The following is a 22,828-nucleotide window of genomic DNA, read 5'->3' as shown; positions in this document are numbered from 1 at the left end:
TTCTCATCTCTTGGAACTTAGAAAATCGAAATCTAGCTCCTATGCCCCTCCTGATTTCCTCAGCCTCGTGTTTAATGTCCCTGGGTTCCATTCATCCATAATAATGATTGTCAACAGACAAGAGTGTGTGGGGGTAAGGAAGTCTCTTACTGCAGGCAGATGCAAACATCCTTGGGTCTTTCACCACCCAAGAGTTACACTAGATCTCATCCACCTTTGGAAGTCAAGAATCACTACATGAATACCAATGGTTTAATAGTGATTTTATTTTTAATGCTTCTGCTACCGTGTTTCCCCAAAAATAAGACAGAGTCTTTCATTAATTTTTGCTACAAAAGACGCATTAGGGCTTATGTTCAGGGGATGTCATCCTGAAAAATCATGCTAGGGCTTATTTTCTGGTTAGGTCTTATATTCGGGGAAACATGGTATTATTATGTTTAATTGTGAAAGTCATTCTCAAACCATTTTAAAAATAGGTCAGATACACATCCTTTAAAAAAATAGAACTAGAACCTATTAATATTTAGGCAATCTTTATTTTGTTATAAATTTTTTCAAGAGTTTCTAGATCTAATCTATTACCATAAAGATGGGTCATCAAAAGCTAATGATAATTATAACATCCAAATCATTCAATATAGGGTAACTCTTCAACCAAAAATTGTCGAGAGAGACCTCATAGGTACTCATTTGAATCAGAGAAAATATGCCAAAAAGAAGAGCTACCTGGCACAATAGAATCTAAATGTTTAGAACTAGACAGGAAAGGATACCTTAAGAGAATCCCACAGCAACTCATTCCTGCTATCACAGGAAACCCTAGACTACTACTGAGCTTCTAGGACATATAAAAAGCCTGACCACTGTGCCATAAGCCTGAAGCTGAAGTTGAATAATACTGAATATCAACTATAATTATATATTTATATATATAAAATTTATATATATTTATATACATATATAAATTTATATATATTTTTATATATTTATATATATTCATATTTATATAAAAATATAAATTATATATATTTATATGTATATAGTCATAGGATGTGGAGAACAATGTAGAGAATATAGTCAATGGAATTGTAACAGCTATATTCAATGTCATAGCGGTAGTAGATTGGGGGGCTTATCACTTTGTGAGGCGTGCAAATGTCTAACTATTAAACATTGTTTTGTACACCTGAAACTAAAAATAATTTTTAAAAATTTTAAAAGCAATATTCATCTACATCATACTGCACATGGCACAGTGGCAATCAATATGTATGGCAACTTTGGAGATCTTTGCCTCTTAAGATTCCTTATTATCACAGAAACTTTTTCAAAACTACCAAAATAGTTCTATCCTTCCTAAAGTACATAAATGCAAAAGAGACCATGATGCCTCAAAATACACTAAGAGGTTCCCGTCAAGATGGTAAAGCAGGTAAGCTTGCCTCCTCCCACGACCACCTCAAAGTTACAACAAAACTAAACTACAGAAAAATCATCACTGAGAATCACCTGAAGTTTAGCTGAACAGAAGTCTTATAACTAAGGACATACAAAAGAAGCCACGTTGAGACTGATAGGAGAAGCAAAGATGTGGAATAGGCTGGTCTCATACTCGAATGTGGTGGCTAAAAATCAGGAGGGATTTCTCAGCTGTGAAGGTCGTGCCTGAGGAGCAAGGTGTCCCAACCCCACACCAGGCTTCCCAGCCCAGGGTTCCAGTGCTGGAAAGAGAAGTCCCTACAATTTCCGGCTGTGAATATCTGTGGAGATTGTGGCTGAGTGAGACACAGGGTGGCTAGAGTTCCAGGCATTCCTCTTAAAGGGCCTGCACATAGACTTACTCACTGATGGACTCATTTGCTCTGAAGTCCAATTCTGGGGCAGCAGTTTGAAAGGTGCCATGGACATAAAAGGAGGAACTAAGTTGTCTGGATTCAAGGTGAGGGCTGGAGGGGCCGCTTTCTCCCAGACAGGAGTACCGGCAGAGGCCATTGTTCCTTTGTTGAACCCTCCCCTCACCTAGTATGCAGATGCAGATAGTTGCCATATCTGAGTCTCAATCAACCTGGCTAACTAACACCTTTCACCCTACCCTGGTGATTTCCTGAGACCCCATCCCACCCAACTTGTGGACCCAAACAAACCCTACAAATGGCTTTTTCATACAAACAGTCTGTCTTGGCTCATGCTGCAGACCTTCCTAAAATCTCTCAAAGGTCCACAAACCCCAAACAAGCAGCTGCTGGCCTCAGAGTGCCCCAAACATCTTGCTAAGAAACCCCACGCCCAGAACTAGTGGCAACCAGCCTTGGTTTGCAGTATGGCCTCTCCCAGGCACCTCCAAGCCCAACACAGATGGCAAACATCTGCAGATGGAAATTATAGTAGGAATATTAACTCTGAGAAACAAACAGAATTACCATTATGAAGCAGAACCTTAGTGCTGAGTGTCTCACTGCAATAAGTAAGCAATAATTAAAATGTGTATTAATTTGCTAGGGCTGTCTTAACAAAGTAACACAGACTGGTGACTTAAACAACAGACACTAATTTTCTCACAGCTTTGGAGGCTAAAAATCCAAGGTCAAGGTGTGAGCAGAGTTGGTGTCATTCCGAGCCCTCTCTCCTTGGCTTGCAGATGTCCACCTTCTTGCTGTGTCCTCACATGGTATTTCCTCTGTGCACACATCTGCAACCAAATGTCCTATCCTTATAAGGATATGAAATGACAGGATATCCTTATAAGGATATGAAATATGACACCAGTCATATTGGATTAGGACCCACCCTAAAGACTTCATTTTAACTTAATTACCTCTTTAAAATCCTTATCTCCAAATACACTTAAATTTTGAGGTCCTGGGGGTTAGGACTTCCATATGTGAATTTTGACAGGACACAATTCAGCATATAACAGATGGTCTGCTCAACAAACAGGACTATTTTAAACCCTATTGGGGACTTCTGGTTATCTTTACATTGTTAAAAATTTACTCAAGTCATTCAGTTTTTTTTCTCACTTAATATGAACAGATGAGCAATCACTAGAATTATGCCCAGCTTATTTGTAAAGTGATAGTAAAGCAGAAGACTCCAGACAGACAGCCCATGCTGAATACCAGCACATGACTAAATGTCACCAGGTCTTAGGTTGCTCAGCTGTAAAATGGAGATTACCACATCCTCCTCCTCCTCCTCGAAGGGTGATTAAAGGAATTTAAATTGGAAAATATGGGTAAAGGGCTTAGTACAGGGTCTATCACCATCATTCCTGTTGTAATAGAAAGGCTTCCTCATGCAGATCCCTGAAATCAGGATATTAAGCATTTAGCAGATGAGTTAGCAGCATTTGAAAGACACAGAACCCTGAAATAGGGAGGAAAGTTACACATCATCTCTAACTCCTTCAGACTACAACCCAGGGAGCATGCCGTAGCTGGCAACCTCAGCAACAAGACTGAAATTGAAATCTGGCCTCTAAAAAGCCAGTGCTTTCCCTATTTGCCTCACCCAGATGTGTGAGAGGAATTTCAGCAGTAAAACTGATGGGTGGCAGATAGTAGGAAAGAAGTGGAGGGTCAGCATTGACACATATGGCCAGCCAATCTTCGTTCAGGAGCCAGGCAAATTCACAAGCCAAGACAGTGACACCACAGCTTAAGGCTAGAGTACAGGTCAATTTGCCTCACACTCTTCTCCAGCCACAGATCCTAATTTCTAGTCCTATCCACTCGCAAAAGGCAAAAGCAGTAGCAGGGCTGTTTCTTCTCCACATGTTCCTTCTTAAAAACCAACTCAATTTCACATCTCCAAATTTGCAGAACTGCAATAACACTCAGCTGAATGAGACTGAAATTCCTCCTTAGAATCCAGTGACTCCAAACAGCTGGTCTGCCTTCCTGCAGCTGCTTGATGTTCAAGCTGCTTTGATTAAAGGGTTCACCCGACTTCACTCACACAAGGATTTCCATGTTTTCCTGCTCTCACACCTTTGCTCTGCCATTTCCCCTCATGGATGCGCCTTTCTCCCTCCCACATCTTTCCAAATGGAAAGCATCTGTAGCAGACTCTGATATGCCCTGCCCACAAGGTCTCAGCATTCACCTCCATATACCGAAGGCAGCTCACTGAAAAGACCTGAGACTCTTGGCCTCAAGGCTTTCATTCTACCCTGGAGGAGGCAAAGAGGAAGTACTGAAAAGTTATTGCCCCCAAACATAGCCCACCCCCAACAAAATGGCAGTTGGTGGACAAAACTCCAGCTTACTGGCCCTTCATTTAGAAAATATTCTGGCATGTTCTAGAGAATGAATCCACAGACTCCCAAGGTTCCTCAGTGGAATGGGCCCCAGTTGGGCATGTGGGAACTCATCACTTTTTAGTCCTTTTCTGTTCCATATCTCACTTCCACACTCCCTAAAGGTATTCCCTAGAATCCTTGCCTCAGGCTCTGCTACCTGGGGAACCTGGTAAGCATCACAGCATCCTTTAACAGTAATTTCAAATCCCACCTTCCTCATAAAATCTTCCCTCGGCACTCGGTCTCACAAGTCACTTCCCATCATGTTTTAATCTTATTTCTTTCCCATGGGCTCTTGGAAACGAGGAATTCTTTTACAGCTCTGAATTCCTTGGTTTGTTCAGCACAGTATCTTATGCAAACCAGATGCTCAGTAAATATTTGTTGACTGAATGAAAAATGAATTAATCACGCCAATCAGCACGAAAGTCAGGTTCTTTATTTCACCTACCTAAAACTACTCATACATCAATGTGGCTATTTTCTTCTTTCAAAAGCACTGCATGAGCTGCTTTTAATGAGAAAATTACTGTGTGCATGTATGTCTTTAAATCAGCATGTTCTAGATATTCATCTTAAATCAAACACCACTGATTCCCCCGCAAATCAGAATAAAGATCTTTTCCTAAATCCCTAACCACCTTGCCAGATGCATTACTTCAGAGCTTTTCATTTATTCTTACTTAACAGTTCTTTAAGGCCATCCCTTTCTATGTGAAGACTTAGACTGCTCCAATTATCTGAATCCTCGAACCACCCCACCTTCTCACTTTCATCAGTACACACCTCAAACACCATGCATGGGTGGCGGGAAACACTGCGAGTCAGTGCAACGATCTTTGCATAGAAGAGCATTGTAGTTGAGGTCTGTGTACTTCTCTAACTGGGGATAATACATCAACTTTCCTTTTTTGAGATTCCTGGACACCTAATGTCAAATATCACCACTATCTACATATGTATGACAAAGCCAAGTCCAGATATGACCCAGGTCTAACAGTGTCTCCTCGTGGGGTTTGTTGGAGGTTACAGAAGGTTTAGTCTTTGTTGGGATACCAGTCATCCCTCTATGTTCTAACGAAAAGAGTAGGTACACAAAAGGATAAAGCCAAATAAGACAAGGTCTGTCCCCCAAATATAGCTTTCCTAATCAAGTGAGACTGGAGAATGTGGCTGGAACCTTGGACTAAGGGGGCTTTCCAGTAAGCCTGTGGAGGTAGACCAGTTCAGACTAGCTATCCAGTTTCAAGCAGAGGAAAGGGAATAACAAGTACCTGAATATTTGTTCAGATTGTTGAACAGACTCTAGAAGAACCAAAGGATTACCACCTCACCCAGGATCAGATATTTTAGTGTGGGAAGCCATCAAGGCCTAATTCCATCATTTTAGATAAAGTAAGTCTATCTATCAGTACCCAGCTAATGGCCCAATTGATGTCAGGCACTGCCCAATTGTTCTTCCTCCCCCTATGGAGGAACAAGCATACAGAGAAGGGTGTGAGTCCTTCACTAGAACTTCCCTGAGAAAGAAGAAGGGTTCCATGAGGCCCTCTTTTCCAGGGTGGTGAGATGAGAATGTGAAGATTATCCTCATTATAGGCTTGCACATCCACAATGGTGCCCCCATTATCCAGGCACTGCTGGGAAATTATTCCTCCGCCATTACCCTCTCAGGGAAATAGAGAGACAGAGAAGAGCATCCTCGAGAAACACCTCCCTGTTCATCCACAACCTTCGCTGCATTTCCCCTAGAGCAGCCCATTCATGACAGAACCCTCTGTTCCTCTGCAGTACGGAATGCAAACCATGAACAGCTGATAATTACATCCGCACAATTATTTTAGCTTAGTGCAGGGCTGGACGATAATAATGATACAGTTTTTAGCATTGCCTCCAGCCCCTTGTCAACATCAGAGTTGTTTCTCTCCACTCACTTGGTCCCTAATGGAGCAAAGTCCATACTCTCCAGGTTTCAGGTCCATGCCTCAGTTTTAGGCCATTACCATCCAATATTGATGTGTTACATTGATTTCACCCAATTATATAGCTCTCCTGGACACTGTTCAAGACAAATGTACAGGAGAGGCTTGTAAGACCCCTGCCCCCCTGCCACTCTCTCACTAGAGTACCGTGTTTCCCCAAAAATAAGACCTAGCCAGACCGTCAGCTCTAATGCATCTTTTGGAGCAAAAATTAATATAAGACCCAGTCTTATTTTAATATAATATAAGACCAGGTATAATATAATATAATATAATATAATATAATATAATATAATATAACATAATATATAATACCGAGTCTTATATAGTATAATATAAGGCCGGGTCTCTAATATAGTATAATATAATATAATATAATATAATATAATATAATATAATATAATATAATATAATACAATACAATACAATACAATACAATACAATACAATACAATACAATACAATACAATATAATATAATATAATACAATATAATATAATATAATATAATACCAGGTCTTATATTAATTTTTGCTCGAAAAGACACATTAGAGCTGATGGTCCAGCTAGGTCTTATTTTCCGGGAAACACAGTAGTGTTCTCTTAGAAACAATCTGTTGCCTGATTAACCAAGGCTTTCCACCTAATGCTTATTGAGACTTCTGCCCTCTCTGAGATGGATGGAGGAGAGAAGGATTACAGGGATTTCACTTCACAATAAGTAAGAGAGTATGCTGAAGGTCTGAGGAGTCACATTGGACACAGTCAGATGTCCTGGAAAGTTAAATATCAAATATTCAGTGACTTACTAGGGTTGTCATGTTTTTTAATGGATGTCTGATAAACAGCTGTAAGACAAGGGGAGAAGTACCAAAATGTGTCACAAATGTTTTCAACTCAACAAAGTACATTGTCTGAATTCTTAGTACTCACTACCTTGAATTCATATCAACCATCGGCCTGCCAAATTGTCTCCAATTTTTCCTTCCGTCCACTTTCAGCAGAGAAAAGATCACACAGTACCCCACCTTCTTCGCACTCACGAAAGTCAGAAAAATACTGACTGAAACCAAAGCAAAGACTTGTGCTGCTCTCATTAGAACACAAACTCCACGCAATCAGCCACTCTCTTCTTTGGTGCTGAAGCCTTCAACACTCAGCCCAGGGACTGCCTTGCTGGGGTAATAATAACGAATCATAAATACAAATACTTATTGAGTGTATTAATCAGTTCAGGCTGCCATAAGAAAATGCCATTGACTGGGTGGTTTAAACAACAGAAATTTGATTCTGACACTTCTGGAAGCTTGAAATCCAAGAACAAGATGCTGGCTAATTCACCTTCTGGTGAGGACCTGATTCCTGGCTTGCAGACGGCTGCCTTCTTATTGTATCCTCACCTGGGATGGAGTGGGGAGAGAAAGCTCTCTGCTGTCTCCTTATAAGAACACTAATCCTATTAGATCAAGCTCCACCTTACAACCTCATTTAACCTTCTATTCCAAATATAATTATGTTGGGGGTTAAGGTTTCGACAGAAATTTTAGGAGGACAAATTTCAATCCACAGCATTGAACAAGCCCTTCCAATTGGCAGACATGTATAAGTACCACACATTATCTCATTTGATCCTTACAACAACCTACAGTTTAGGAAGGAAACTGAAACTTAAGAAGAATATGAGTATAGCCATACGATGGCATCTGATTCAGCTACAGCATAGGTGAATCTTGAAAACATCATGCTAAGTAAAAGAAGCCAGTCACAAAAGGCCACAAGTTGTACAAATCCATTTATATGAGATATCCAGAATAGGCAAATCCATGAGACAGAAAGCAGTTGCCAGAGACTTGGGGGAGAGGAGAATGCAGAGAGACTGCTATGGGTACAAGGTTTCTTCCTGGGGCAACAAAAATATTCTGCAATTAGACGGTTCAAAAACCATTGAGAGGCACACTTTAAAAGAGTGAATTTTATGGCATGTGAATTATATCTCAAGCTGTCATTAAAAAAGAAGTTGAGAAATTTGCCCAAGTTTGCACAATTAGTAAATGGCAGCCCCAGGTTCACACCTAGGTCTGTCTGACTCCAGAACCTGTGCTTTCAACCATTACATAGCTCTGATCACAGTTATTCCCAATAAATATGTGCTGAAGACATCAACACATTTTATTACAGGTAATATAGGCTTTGGCATAATTCTAATCACACGTAGGGGGAAGACAAACCTCAGACCCTCCAGGATTTCAAAGGATCAAAACGCATTAGGAATAATTAATCTAGTAATCCCTTTTAAACCTTCTGTAATTTGGAACAATGGTTATTCTAGAGGAAAAGCAAAACAAATTGAAAAGGAGAGTACCCTGAAAGGAATATGACGAAGGTCCTCTGAGGCCATAATTAGCCCTTTTGGACAAATAAAATGTAAATCTGATGGTGTGACATCCATGCTGAACTGCCCTTGAATGGCTTCCCACCCAAACACCTCACCATGGACGAGTTCTAGCTACGTGGCATCCTCTCTGATCTCGTCTCCTGTCTCCCACCATCCCCTTCCCCACTGTACTCCAGTTACACCAGCCTCTGTCCTGCCTGAACATTCCACGTTCTCCTCAGCACTTGCTGCCTTACTGCCCCCACTGTGTGGAACCCTCAGCCTCCAAGCTTCATGCAGTGCCTCATCTGTGACGACAGGTCTCAGCTCAATGTCCTTCCTCAGACAGACCTTCTGGCTTCCGTGGCATCTAAGTCACAGTGGCCACCCCCACCGGCAATCCCTCTCCATCACACAGCCCAGTTATATGTTCTTCAATGCACTTATCTTTATTTAGTGATTAACAGTCTGCTTCTTGCCCTGGAAGGACCTTGTCCATCCTGTTCCCAGCAGCACCAGCACCTACAGCAGTCGCAGGCATATAGCAGATGCTCACTCAACATTTGCTGAACAAATAAATAAAACACACACCTCTGCCACGAGATGCCTCAGCAAGCCAAGGCTTCACTTGTTCAATCTATGAAAGCACAGACTCCAAAAGGCTCCCTTCTCAAGAACTCACATCGGGTTAATCTTCATAAGCTGGCAGTCTAGGCCTGGTGATGTCATTAACCATCTACATCCTATGGCCACTGCTTTTATTAGTTTATTTTAACATCATTACGTTTTAATTCCTTCACTGAGCCCATGTACTTATCATATACCTTTTACCCTTTTCCCTCCTCTAACAACTTATTGTTGTAAATAGTGTGGCAATGACCACACTATGATGGAAATGAGATCCCTCTTTCCTCCAGAGCTATTTTGGTTCCTTCGTGACTGATGAAAAATTCTGTTGACTCTTCATTCTAACAGGGATCGACTTTTTAGTTAATCCCAGCCATTGAAAGTCATTTAAACTTGAGATCCACCCTGGCCAAAAGACGTCATAAGCATATAGAGTACAATTCCCATCTCCAAGTCATACCAGTATCGCACTCACGTTGCACTCAGATGGATCGGGACTCTGCATAGGGGGCAGGGAGAGGGGCATCCACGTGATTAGAGCTCTCCTGGCTTCCCTCCCCCCGCATTTACTTTTCCCTATGGAGACCTCATTTTCTCCCAGTCTATAAGCCTCTTCTTGACCTCAGCTCCTTTTTTAGCCAGCCTGGATCCTGATACTTAACTACCCAAGTTATTTGCCACTATTCAAAGAGGTCTGCCTCCATTGTTCTTCTTCTGTGCTACTGCCAGAAAAACTGAACCCTGACCCATGCTACAATCTGCCTCCTTCCCTCACACTCTGTAGTGATGGAGCACTCCATGTTTAAAAACAAAAACAAAAACACATCAGGAAGAATAATGCGAAGACGAACACATGATTTATAATGAAGGTTGCTCATAAATTCTTTAACACGACCTTGGTGCACTTCCTCACCCACTGTTCTCAGCAATGAACCTCAACTTTCAGCATTTTTCCCAAGCCCCAACCCAACCTCCCTCTCTATCCCAATCCCTATCACAGATATAACACTGTCTCCAAGAAGAAGGAAATCTTTAGAGATGCATTTCCTAAACTCCATCCCTTCACCTGAACACCCATCTCTAACTGCAGACACAATAATACCTTCACGCAAATTGGGAAGGAACCGCCTCTCCTAGTTCAAAACTCAATTCTGCCCTCGTGCCCTTGAGCTCACACCCTTCTGTTTTCACCCAGATCCTGCTCCATAAATTATCTCCGCTCTCCTCTGTAGCTTCACCTGTCACTCTTATCACCTCCATCTCTCAGCCTATCATCTTGCTGTTATCCCCAGTGTCTTTTTCTAGCTCCTACCCTAGCTCTCTTTCCTTCTCAAACCTCCTCAATGGCCACTTGCTGTCTCCACATCACCTTTCATTCACTCCCAGCCCATTGTAACTTGGTTCCTGACCCCTGGGCTTCCCTGAAACTGCCTTCAGAGGACTACTGGTTACTTAATCGGCAAATCCAAAGGGAAATCTTTGCCCCTTAGCTCAGTGGATCATTCTACTTCATGTGAAGATCACACCTTCCTGTTTCGAAACTCTCTATTTAATTATGCTTCTGATTCTCCTCCCAGTTCTCTGATCACTCATTCTCTGGTCCTTCATGGGCTCCTCTTCCTCTCCTCAACTCTTAACTATCTTCCTAGCTTATGTTCTCCTTTCTACCGTCCCTTCCTGACAATCTCCTTCACAGCCATGTTTGTCATTCACATTTTTATGGAAATGACTCTCAACTGCACTGTCTCCAGCCGCCTTGTCTTCCCTGAGCTGCAGACTGTTATATCCACCTGCCTCCTAGACATGGCTTCATATGTGTCCCAAAGCCCCTTGATTTGAATCAATTATGTCTATTCTGATTTCATATTCTTTTCCCTTCACCATTTAAACTGTTTGTTCCCTGTGCTGTGCATTTCGGCTGGATCCACCTTCCACCCTGCTATCCAATCAAGATACCTATGAACTTTAACTCCTCCTTCTGCCTCATCATCCACATCAAAGCAATTCTAATGATTTTTATCAACTGAAGATTTCTTGAAAGCATTCCCTCTCCATGCCTCTCAGCACTTCCTGAGAACAGAACTTCTGTTTATTCTCCTGCTTCATTTTTTATGGTCTAGGGGTTAATGGCCAAGCACTTGAGTATGACATCCAAGATCGTCCATGACTTGAGCGGTCCCTGGGCCTACCTCTCCTAACTCACATCCCTCTGCCTCATGCAGTTCAATAAAAAAAAAATCATGCTCCCATAACATGCCACACTGCTCCATGGCCCTGCCTCCTAAGCACACACTATCTCCTCTAGAACATAATTCCCCCATTCTCTCTCTCTCTCTCTCTCTCTCTCTCTCTCTCTCTCTCTCTCTCTCTCTCTCTCTCTCTCATCCATCCCCAACACCTCCTTTCCTCACTAGCACTTATCCTCCAAGATTTAGCTCAAGCATCGCCTTTTCCAAGCTGCCTTTTCACACTCCTCCAGTCTGAAGAGCTGCCTCTCTTTGGTGCTACCATAGCATTCCATGTTCATCTCGAGCACAACAAATTCCACACTTCTAAAATTACATAGTCACCTAGTGACCTGTCCCAACTAGATTATAAGATCCTGAAGACAAGGGCTGCTCATAGTGGTGCTCAACTTGATTCCTCCGCATGTTAAATATTAGTGGTAAATAACCATCTGGTTTGTTTCCAGACTTCAAAGGACACTGGCTACCCCATATGACACTTTCTCAGTCATGTGACTGAGAGGCTGTGCTGGGACCGTGATGTTTAATGTTAAAAACACACAGCAATGTTGGTTGCTATCACTACAGTAGGAGCTAAAGGAAGAGAGGAACTAAACACTGAAATTAACCATACCTTGCTTCTCAACATAGCCTAAGATTTAGCAAGACCAATCTCTCAGGCAGGCACAGTGCTGACAAAGCACGGTGAAAAGGAACACCACCAATGTTCAGCAGAGTCAGAGAGGAAAACCTGCAATACCTTTAACAAAGGAAATTCTCAGTTCTGCTGACTCATTCTGAGTTAAAGCTGCAATAAAACTTGAGTAAGGTGCGCCCGAGCTGACTCTGCATTTTTTTCTGCAGAGTTCACAGAATTTGGCATACAAGAAATTTAATAGTTGTTCTTTATAGTCCTTTGAAATTTCTCAGATATTGACTGCGGTCACCTACCTTATGGGGTCTGAAAGCATTACATGGTATTTTTCTGTCCAAGATACAGCTCTGGTCAAAATACTGATGAGTTTAAAATACTGATGGAAGCTTCTTAAACTAAAGAAAACCATACAGGAAATCCCTTTCACCCAAGGAAGTCCACTGCTAGCTCAATTAGAGGCTGAAGAGCCCTGCTTATGTCAACACCTCTTGCTCATGCTTTGTACAAAGACGTCTGTACAATTGGTTTCAACTTAGGAAATAGCATTTAAATATCAACATAAACATATGCTCAGAGAGGAAAAAAAGGTAAATTTTCAACAGGATCAAAATATCTAAAAACCTATATTAGAGCAAATTACAAAGCAAAGAACCTTATCAAAATATTTGAAAGACATCATTTTCTTTGTTCTTCATACAGAAATCATACGAATTGCACAATGCAAGGTAAAATGGAAGAAATTTCTCAACTGAAGTCTAATTATACTTGAGTCAGTAATTTATCATGTTTCCTATACATAGTAATAATTGTAGTTAACATTTAATTAACTAGCATTACTTCAAATATTTATTTCATTTAAAATCATAATATCTACCCTGTTTTCCCAAAAATAAGACCTAGCTGGACCATCAGCTCTAATGCGTCTTCTGGAGCAAAAATTAATATAAGAGTCGGTCTTATATAAGACCCGGTATTATATTATATTACGTTATATTACATTACATTACATTACATTATATTATTATATAAGACCCGGTCTTATTTTATAGTAAAATAAGACCGGGTCTTATATTAATTTTTGCTCCAAAAGACATATTAGAGCAGATGGTCTGGCTAGGTCTTATTTTTGGGGACACGGGGTAAGTACTGCATTTGAGATACTTAAGAAGTTAAATGTTAAATGCCTTTACTTTCTGGAAAAGAAAAAAATATAGAATTAACTTCAGACTTGTATATTTTTCTTTAAGTGCTACATGACATATAATCAGCTAGAAAATATCAGTTGCGTCATGACTGACATTATTTTGACTTAATCATTATCATGAAGTAAAGTTTTATTGCACTTGCTTAACAGGATTATGACTAAATACTTACTTGTTCAGTGTGAGGTCAAGAATAAATTTGGCGCCGAAGGCTGCAATCTGGAAGCTTGCCTGGGCCAGATGGACAGCCTATGGATCCAAAAAGACAGAAAAAAAATCCTTAGCTTACTTTCTTGTCTTTAAAGCTGAATATATCAATATCAAGAATGATATTTAATAAGAACTTTTTTATGGATTGAGTCACTTCTTTTATGGATTGAGTTACATGGATCCTTATGTAACAATTCATTTCTTTAAAAGAAGAGTAGGCGCATTGTCATACCTGTAGTTGGAAGACCTAAATATCTGTGCAGCAAGAAACTAATAAAAGACAATGAATGAGGCCTTTAAAATGAACACATCATGATAAAAATCAAGAGTATATTCAGCTGGACTTACAAAGTGACCATGATGAATTATGCAAAAGTCTGACTAATTAAAGCTTGACTTCAGCCTATTTTGTGTACAAAGCTAACCAATTCTTTCTGCACACCTAAGTGAAAAACCATGTCAGCTCTCTGCTCGTCATCAGGAATCTCTAAGTGATGTGTTAGCAGAATGTAACAGTAAAATGGGACAACTTTCAACTTCAAAAGCACTTAGAACCACACCCTTGTGCATGGTGAGAGTTTATGCCCCCTTTTAAAAGTCACACATTTACAAACATTGCCATTACTGTGCTTTAACTCAAAATACAAAGATAATCTCATCTCAACATTAATCATAGGTAGTAGGTGTTAAAGATTAGTGTAGCTCACAGAAGCTTCTTGAATAATGTCAATTAACAAATCAATAAAGTTTTGTCAAAATGTTATCCAAGATAAAACGCTCCTTTGTCACCCTCTCAGGCAAGAAAAGGACAAGGATAGATACAACACTCACAACCCACTCCCCCTCCTTTGCTAACAAACATCCCTCCTCCAGACTTCATTCCTAAAACACAGTAGATGTTACAAATCAGCAGTGAAGTGCTACATGCATAGCAGCCAGACACTTTCCACTCCCATCTTCCCCTCAATACCACCCATGCTTCTCTGGGCCCTCCTCCATTATTGAAATCTACTCATTCTTCAAGGACAGCATGATTGCATTACTTTCCATGAAGCTCTGCTTCACAGGCATGAATGAAAATGAACTCTTTGTCCTCAGGGCTTCAGGATAACTTTATTTGTTCCTCCCTCCACAGACGTGGGGGCTTCCTATCCCATCCTGCATGGTGAGCTCCACAACTCACATCATAAGCGTCTTGCAAATAGTTGTAGATTAATGACCCTTCCCCAAAATATATGACCTTTCAACTAATTAACAAAATATTTATTGTCAAGACTTATTCTGTCATGCCAAACCTATAAAATACTATAAACCATGACTTCTACTTCTTATCAAGCACAACTGATGATCAGATAGTCACTCTATAATAATCAATAAATAAAATAAAAAAGGAAATTAACAAATACTAAATTTTAAATACAAAATAATGAGAAGGCACCAGAATCCCGAACACCATGGGATAGCATGCCAAACACCAAACAACCATGTGTGGAACAAGGTCATTGTACTTGGTCTAGGTTTCCTGCATGCAGACAACTACATGAGAAAGAAATTTCTGTCTAGTCCAATGTGGTCTCTATCCTCTGCAGAAGAACCTCTCTTTCTCTAATACAAATATCATATATAGTCTTTAAATTCATTCTGTGTCTTGAAGCATTAATTTTTGCATGAAGTTTTATATATTGATGAATAATTTGTACAAAAAGGACATTTTTCATCTGAGTCCCAAAAGCCTTAAAAAAAAAAAAAAAAAAAAACTTACTTCCTGAAAATAAGATATTAAATAGTAGAAAAGAGTTCATTAAGAGTACCATGGCCTAAAAGTGCTGATAAACGTACCTTCTTGAGCATTTTTATAAATACTAAGAAAAACCTGACAGTGACCCAGTAAAAGGCTCATTTTACAGCAAATAAGCAATGAGACAAATACAAACCCCAACAAACCCTGTTGCAAAATAAAATAGCGTGGTGGTAACTGCTTACCCCATTTTATAGAATTTGATCACTGTTAAATAAGTTTATACCAAGTCAATATGACAAAATTCAGTTTAACAGAATTTAATATAGAGCTAGCAAAATAATATTAATCTTGAGATTTTTCCTTTGTTTTTGTTTTTTTTTCAGTCACTCATTCCACATACAAGTGTTAAGTCCCACTCTGTCTGCAAAGACGGCTGGGACACAGCCCATGCCCTCAAAGGAAGTGTCAGTCTCCAGGATGGCAGGTAAAGCTGCCAGCCTCAGTGTGCTGCAGGGGTCACAGAGACCAAGGCTTCGCTGACATGAAGAGATTTGAACAATATTTCCAAAGATGACTAAGAATCCACTTTCTAGGAGAAGAAAAGACATTCAGGTCATGGAGGAAAACATTGACAAAAATTGAGTAAAAAATAAACGTGGAAAAAATAAACCTTTTAATTTGTAAAAATGAGTACGGCCTATAGGAAAACAGCTTTTGGAGGACAAGTCAATGAATCTGAAAACATGAGGTGGAGACTGTGGAGCTTTTTATGATGTGTTCAATGACATATCTGATCACATATTCATACACGTGGTCAAGATAGCAAGCTTCCCTATAAATGTCCCCCCACTGAGCCCAGTATCTGGCCCATTATCATCACTGTCATCGTCATCATCAATAACAACATTATGATTCCAACATATTGACAGATTACTCTCCACAATTGAAACAATTACAATGCCATTAACAGTATTCCTGTTTCTCCATAGGAGGGAAAAAATCTAATTTTATTATTTTTATCAGTAAGAATGTTTTAACATTTAATTTATCTTAACGCTACGACGCAGCACATTTTTCATATGTGCTGGTACAAGATTTCCTCAAGCATTCATCTTCCTTGCACATAACATCAAATGGAATTAGTATATTCATCTACTATACTTGCCTCCATTTTAAGTAATGTCAATACAAGGGATGTATGTTAGTTTTCTTATATTCTGTTTCTCTTTCCATTGCTATACTTTCTGCATTTGTATCCAGAGTACAGATTCCTCTGTACTTGACAAATGCTACTTTGCCCTGTCACTCTATTCTTTCTGCTCTGTCCTAGACATGATTAAAACAGTTTTTAACTTGTAAAATCTCTGTTATCCCATATGACTCGATCCTTTTTTCTTTAACAAAATACTGTAGTTTTGATCATTGTCAATTTTAAATGTTTTCAAATCAGGTAAAATGAGTCCTCATTATTATTGTTTTACAAATTCTATTTTCAGATATTATTTGTCTTCTACTTCATAGTAAGCTATCTCTTCCACATGATAGAAAAATTAGAAGAATGGCCAGGATGAGTAGAAAGTTTATAATATGCAGCCATAGCACTTATGGTTTATTAATTATTGTAGAGTCAACTCACTGACCACCATCACCAACACCCGCTGAAATCCAAAGCCTACCCTGAGTATTGCTTTTCTTTTATAAAGACAGAACTACACAGTGAGGTTTAGAAAAGTGTTCAATAATACAAACTCAGACTGTAGGAATACTTCAGAGATGAGTTCATGAATACACATAAGGTCGTAGGACTGATTTTCTCCTTCGAGATATCTGTTAAGTAGGCTTGATGACAAACAATTGTTTTTACAAGGACAGTCACACTGTACTAGCTGTGGAAGAATGCAGGGTTTTATAGTCAAACAGCGTCATTTCACGATAAGAATAAGCACAGCCCTGGGCTCAGAATTACCACCCTGAAGGACTGACAACAGCTGTTCCCTGAGCATTTTGATATTTTTCTTTCGACTCAGAATCTGGCACAGGGAACTAACAGGAGCTCTATAAACAAAAACAACTGAACTCAATTATATACACAAAACTCCTTCACTGAAGAACAATTTACACATATTAACAATGTGCTTTTGTTGCTCTGTTTTTTTCCTTTGAGTAGATGGCACCTAATGGTATATTAAATAAGTTCGGAAGACTGTCAGGGTCCTCAGCTAAAACTGGTTTTGCATCTTCGGAAGCAATGCTTTGGTATGAAGCAATCATATGCTCAGCTTTGTGTGAGGAACATTCCAAAAGCTCAAGAGACAGTTATATTGGCCTCGGACTTATACTCTAGAACAGTTAACATTAATATAGACATGAAAGAAAGAAAAAAAAGATGACTACTTATAGAAATAAAAAGCCAGCATTTCCAGAATATATATGTTTTCATGTAAAAATGTTTCACGCATAATGAGTGTTCAATCAGTATTCTTTACTACTTGGACAGGATTTGTGAGTTTACTATAGAGTGTGTACATAACTGGAACTGAATATCAGAAATGGAAGGTTTATACTTTCCCAGAATTCAGAAAATAGTATAAGATTGTATTTCATAATTCAGTAGAAAGTAACTTGAATTGAGGTATCTACTCTATTAATCAGAACATCGTCTGAGCATGTATTTTAGTTTAGTATGCTCTATAATACATACGGTTTGGAAAACAAGAAAATTTGGAAAGATTCCTTCCTCTTAAGACATACCTCATTTATTTAGGGAGATGCTGATTTAAGTTACAAAGGAAACATATCCAGAGTGGCATATCAATAAGATAAGAAAATGCTTTCAAGTGGAGGCAGAAGCCCTGGAGTCTATAAGCAGGCCTGAGCAGACATTGAGGGGATGGTACAAGCTCTGCTTCCTAAAGAAGAGGTCTGTGAGCTTCCAGGAAAGAAGGTGCCACAGAGAACAAAATGCTGCAATTAAAGTTAGAGGCAAGGATTAATAAAACTGTCTTCTGTACCAGAAGGAATCACGGAAAAGTAAAACAGCTATGTAGTTGAATACTAGTGAGACGGCAGGTAATTTTTTCTTGTTTTTATTTGCCCCATTGCTATGATAGCTTTGCTTATTCTGTGTTCATTAAAATATCAGATATATGTTGTGATTGTATGTGTATGTGTGTCTGTGTATAAACTATAACCTTTTCAGGAAGTAGTTTTCTCTCCCTTTATCTTTTTTGCTTATGTTTTTTTTTCTCCTACTCTTAATTTTTCAATACACCCTTCATGAGTTTCTGCTCTTCAAATATGGTGGAAAAAGAATCACAGAATCTCAAATACCACCTTCTTTTGAGTTTCAGGACATTTTATGATGTTACAGAGAAGACGGATTTGAAAATTCACCAACTAAGAAGAGAGGAAGAGAATCCGCTAGAAGGAGGCTGCTTTGTGATAATGGGTTGATTGTTGAAAGAGGCTTGCAACAACTTGGTTGCATAGTATGTTTTTCTCTTCATATAAATATAGGAGACACATAATCCAGTGACCCAAATAATTAAATTCTAATAAGAAATAAACTATCAAGTTTAAATTGAAATAAGTTTGAGGAAAATACATCACTTTCTTTCCATCATGTAGGCTTTTCTGTAAATGACTAATGTGGGTCTATCCCACAGCAGGAAAAACACAAAAGTTCAGCTTGTGGATCTTTATTCTGTATAATGCAACAACTCAAATATGTGAATATATCTTAGGAGTTTTAAAGTCCAAAAGAGAATCAATAGACCATTCTTAATTACAGTCTGGTTCTAATTCCTATTCTAAATTTGCACATTGGTAATCACCAATATGATCAAGTATATGATAAAAACAATAATGCCCTATATTCCTTGTGTTTTAATTATCTCAATTACTCAGAATAGTACAGCACCCCGTGAAGTTAATAGGGTAGACATTTTTATTACCTTTTCATGGAGAAAGAAAATGTTTCAAGGCACAGAGGTTAAATAATGTTTTTGTCCAAGGTCACACAGCAAAGGAAGAAAGATGAGGTGTTTGCTTCAGTTCAGTGCCAGAAAGTTCACGCCAAAAATCCTCAGACCTCCAAACCTCAATGTTCATTAAACATCGGTCATTAAAATATAAATAAATAATAGCTTACCAACAGGAATTCAGTGATTTTGGAAAGGGGGTAAAGTAGAAGGCGAAAAAAAAAAAGAAAAAGTTTACATTAACATTTGAGCTGTCAGCTCCACCTCAGAAGTTCTCTCCCAATATAGCTAATTATCTTCTAGAAAATCCAATGTGCATTTGTACTCTGCAAAATTTGCAAATTTTATATTTTTTATTGCTAATTACCATTAGGTATTGTGCTTTGACCTTGTTCAAGTTGTCGTGTCTTTAAAATAATATGAATCATTTTCCTGAAAAATGGAACAGCTGCAATGTTACATGAAGGCAATTTTGCAAATTAAGGTAATTTGCTGAACATTCTTCCCAAGATGCACTTAAATAGGTAGCGTGGGGGAGAGAATATCATGTTTCCTTCCAGCATGTTCCAATTCACAGGATTATTGGTTAACCCATTAACAAACTGGCACTGAATCCCTACCTTGTGTGACATACTGTGGCAAATATAAAGATATAGAAAATTAGTATTTATTTCAAAGTCTATAATGTGGCTAGGGAAATGAGATGAGAAAACACAAAGAGTAAGAAATACAATACTTCCATTCAATAATAATAATAAATATTATTTGTAAATATGCCACACATAATGTAAGCACAATTAATTACCCAATTTAATATGAAGTGTATGGTCTGTGAAACGAGTGCATTTAAATTTGCGGAGCGAGAATGCTGAAGGCTGGAGAGAGCTAGGAAAAGCTTCCTGGAGAAGTCTTTCTCAACATTTAAAGTTAGAATTCAGATATCTCTAGGATGAATTGAATAGGATGAAATGGAATAGGATGAAATTTCCAAGTGTTTCTAAGTGTTTGCTAATAAATAGAGACTTAAGAAACATGCTTTTGAATAGGATGATTGAATTGATGAAATTTCCAAGTGTTTCTAAGTGTTTGCTAATAAATAGAGACTTAAGAAACATGCTTTTAGAGTAAAACACAGGATGCTGTCTATTCTGGAGCATTAACTACAGTTTGGATTGTGGTGAGAATTAAAACATGGCAGTTTATTATAAAATCATGCATTTCATGAGCTCAATAAGGCATGTAAACACATACAAGAAGCCCAGAAAATACTACTGTATTTTGTTGATCGAGCTATGTTGCAGCCTTAAACTAAAAGCTGAAGTCCCAGCCTTAACAGATATTATAGACACAACCCCAAAACAGCAGCGAAGCACACTCTTCTCACAGGCCCTTGACAGATCAGTATCTGCCAGGGAAGGAAGGAGGTCATTGTTTGACCTTGTTCTCGGTGCCAACCGAGCCAGAAAGATAGAACTCCTACTCTGAAAGAACTCTGGCCAACATTCAATTATCCAACCTCATGATACAGAAAAAAGGATAGCATGTTGAATGTTAACTTCTGACCAAATCTTTTACAGGAGCTTTTTTCTAAATAAACCAATTTTAAAGTAACAACGGTTTCATTGTCCTCCCTTTTCTTACCTACCCTCAGTTTGAGATGCTCTCAAAGTTTGATACAGAAAAAAAGATAGACACTGCAGAGAAAGAAGAAAAATAGGCATTAATAATCCAAACAGATAGTCCAATGAATAAATCATGAGGTACAGTACTAAAAATTTATTTTTAAAATTCCTCATAGCCAGCCAAAGAAGAGCAGCTACATCTAATATTACTTGAACTTGGCGGGGGGAATCTTTTTAGCCCTAAAGGGTTGCACTCTGATCCTCCTTAGTGATCATTTAGCATCCCAGAAGTCTGTAATAATACACTTTCACTGACAAATCATCTTTGGAAATTTACATGAACTGTCTTCTATAAATTTACCCCTGGTGATTAATGTTTGCTGGATATTAAACAGACAATGCCAACTCAAAACAGAGATGAAATCATAAGGCTTCAGATCTCTTGCTATTGGAAAATGGATAAAGCATTACAAGTATCACTACAGCTCTATTATTTAGCTTTCATATATTTTCCGAAGGACGAGTAAAAATACAACTATGACAACAGTTGCCATGGAAGCAGTTTCTTTCTGCTACCTTCCTGAATAGTAACATTTCATTTGATGCATTCATCTAGTGGCTGAGGGGTGATTCACCTTGTTCTTTTTCCCCATCAATTCCTACATCACCACAGCGCGTAACTCCAAGAAGTGCTTCTCTCTGTTGACACTTTTGTCATAAAGTAAGAACCTATTTTTTTTTTAATTTCTAGCCAAAATTATTGAATACCCACTACATAATTTAAATAGAAGAATAGAAGAAGTAGGGTATAAGTTTTGGAAAGCAAAAGACACCAAGCTCCGTGCTTCGCGTCTGTGACTCATTGAACATTTTTTAATTTGTTTATATAATGTTAATACTGCCCTGAAAGTAGAAAACCTCCAGAAGGCAGCACTCCATGAGACTTTCCTAATCTGCTCACTCTGGTCCTTGGAACACTGGCTACAACAGCCCAGGGGACTCCACTCACATATCTATCTACAGCAAAAGAAGGTTATTTAATTTGTATTTGTATGATGACCACATAAGAGTTAGTCAAGAATGGATGAGTCTGAAATACACAATGAAATTTATGAACCTTTTTATATCCAGCAAACCATCAATGCTGTAGAGTCAATTCCAAATTAATTTTCAGGTCTCCCTCACTAAGAAACTACTGACTATGGACAACCAAGGGAGACTAAGCAGATCTATGTAGGCGAGATCTCTCTTCGCTTGAGGTATCTTGATTCTACTGATTTTCTTTAGTGGGTCTCACACTCTCTTGCCCAGAGCTGATTTGCATTGGGACCTCTAAACCAGCACTGTTATTTCTATTTGAAGAAATTTTTCAGGCTCTGCTTATGAGTTCACCATAAATACAGAGCTGTTTGACAACCATGCTCCTAAGAGGTCTTTGCTTTCCTAATCTACCCTAGTCAAGATGTGTGTCACAGGTTAAGGTGGAGACTTCCTTGGTCTGCTTACAGCTGTGGATTAGAGAGAGTATGAGTTTTCTGGTTCTTAGCCGTGTCTGGCTCAGTCCTTTGCTCTGAATTCTGACCTTAGCTATGACCAAGGATGGGTTGCATTCTGCCCTTTAGGATGGAAAGAACAACTTTCAAACAGGTGGGGGGCAAGGCAAAAATGGATTTCCCCATTTTACAAATATGCAGGTGCCCAGAGACTCTCTAAGGAATACTATTTAGGCCTATTCCTAGACACAGAGGTTCATGATTGCTGTGTATCACAATTTTACTCAAAACAAATGTCATGTGTGCTACACATACTTTACTCAAAGCTAGATGTGGAAAAGCTAATATTGATATGACCTCATTTTCTCTAACATTCAGCTTCCATAGAATTCTGCAAAATGCCAACCACTCAGCCT

The 22,828-nt window shown here is 38.9% G+C and overlaps 1 protein-coding gene across 3 annotated transcripts in view; it reads right to left on the bottom strand.

Moving 5' to 3' along the window:
- The window catches only part of ADAM23 (ADAM metallopeptidase domain 23), a 153,371-nt gene that overhangs the window by 106,685 nt on the left and 23,858 nt on the right, over positions 1-22,828 (bottom strand). For all 3 annotated transcript variants that reach the window (XM_081051151.1, XM_081051150.1, XM_081051152.1), the window contains exon 3: positions 13,539-13,615. In XM_081051151.1, coding sequence (XP_080907277.1) covers positions 13,539-13,615 — 77 coding nt within the window. The remainder of the gene's footprint in view (positions 1-13,538; positions 13,616-22,828) is intronic.

Source organism: Rhinolophus hipposideros, assembly GCF_964194185.1.
Source record: "Rhinolophus hipposideros genome assembly, chromosome: 6".
Lineage (NCBI taxonomy): Eukaryota > Metazoa > Chordata > Mammalia > Chiroptera > Rhinolophidae > Rhinolophus > Rhinolophus hipposideros.
The sequence above is the reverse complement of the archived record's forward strand: the minus strand, read 5'-3'. Positions and strand labels throughout refer to the sequence as shown.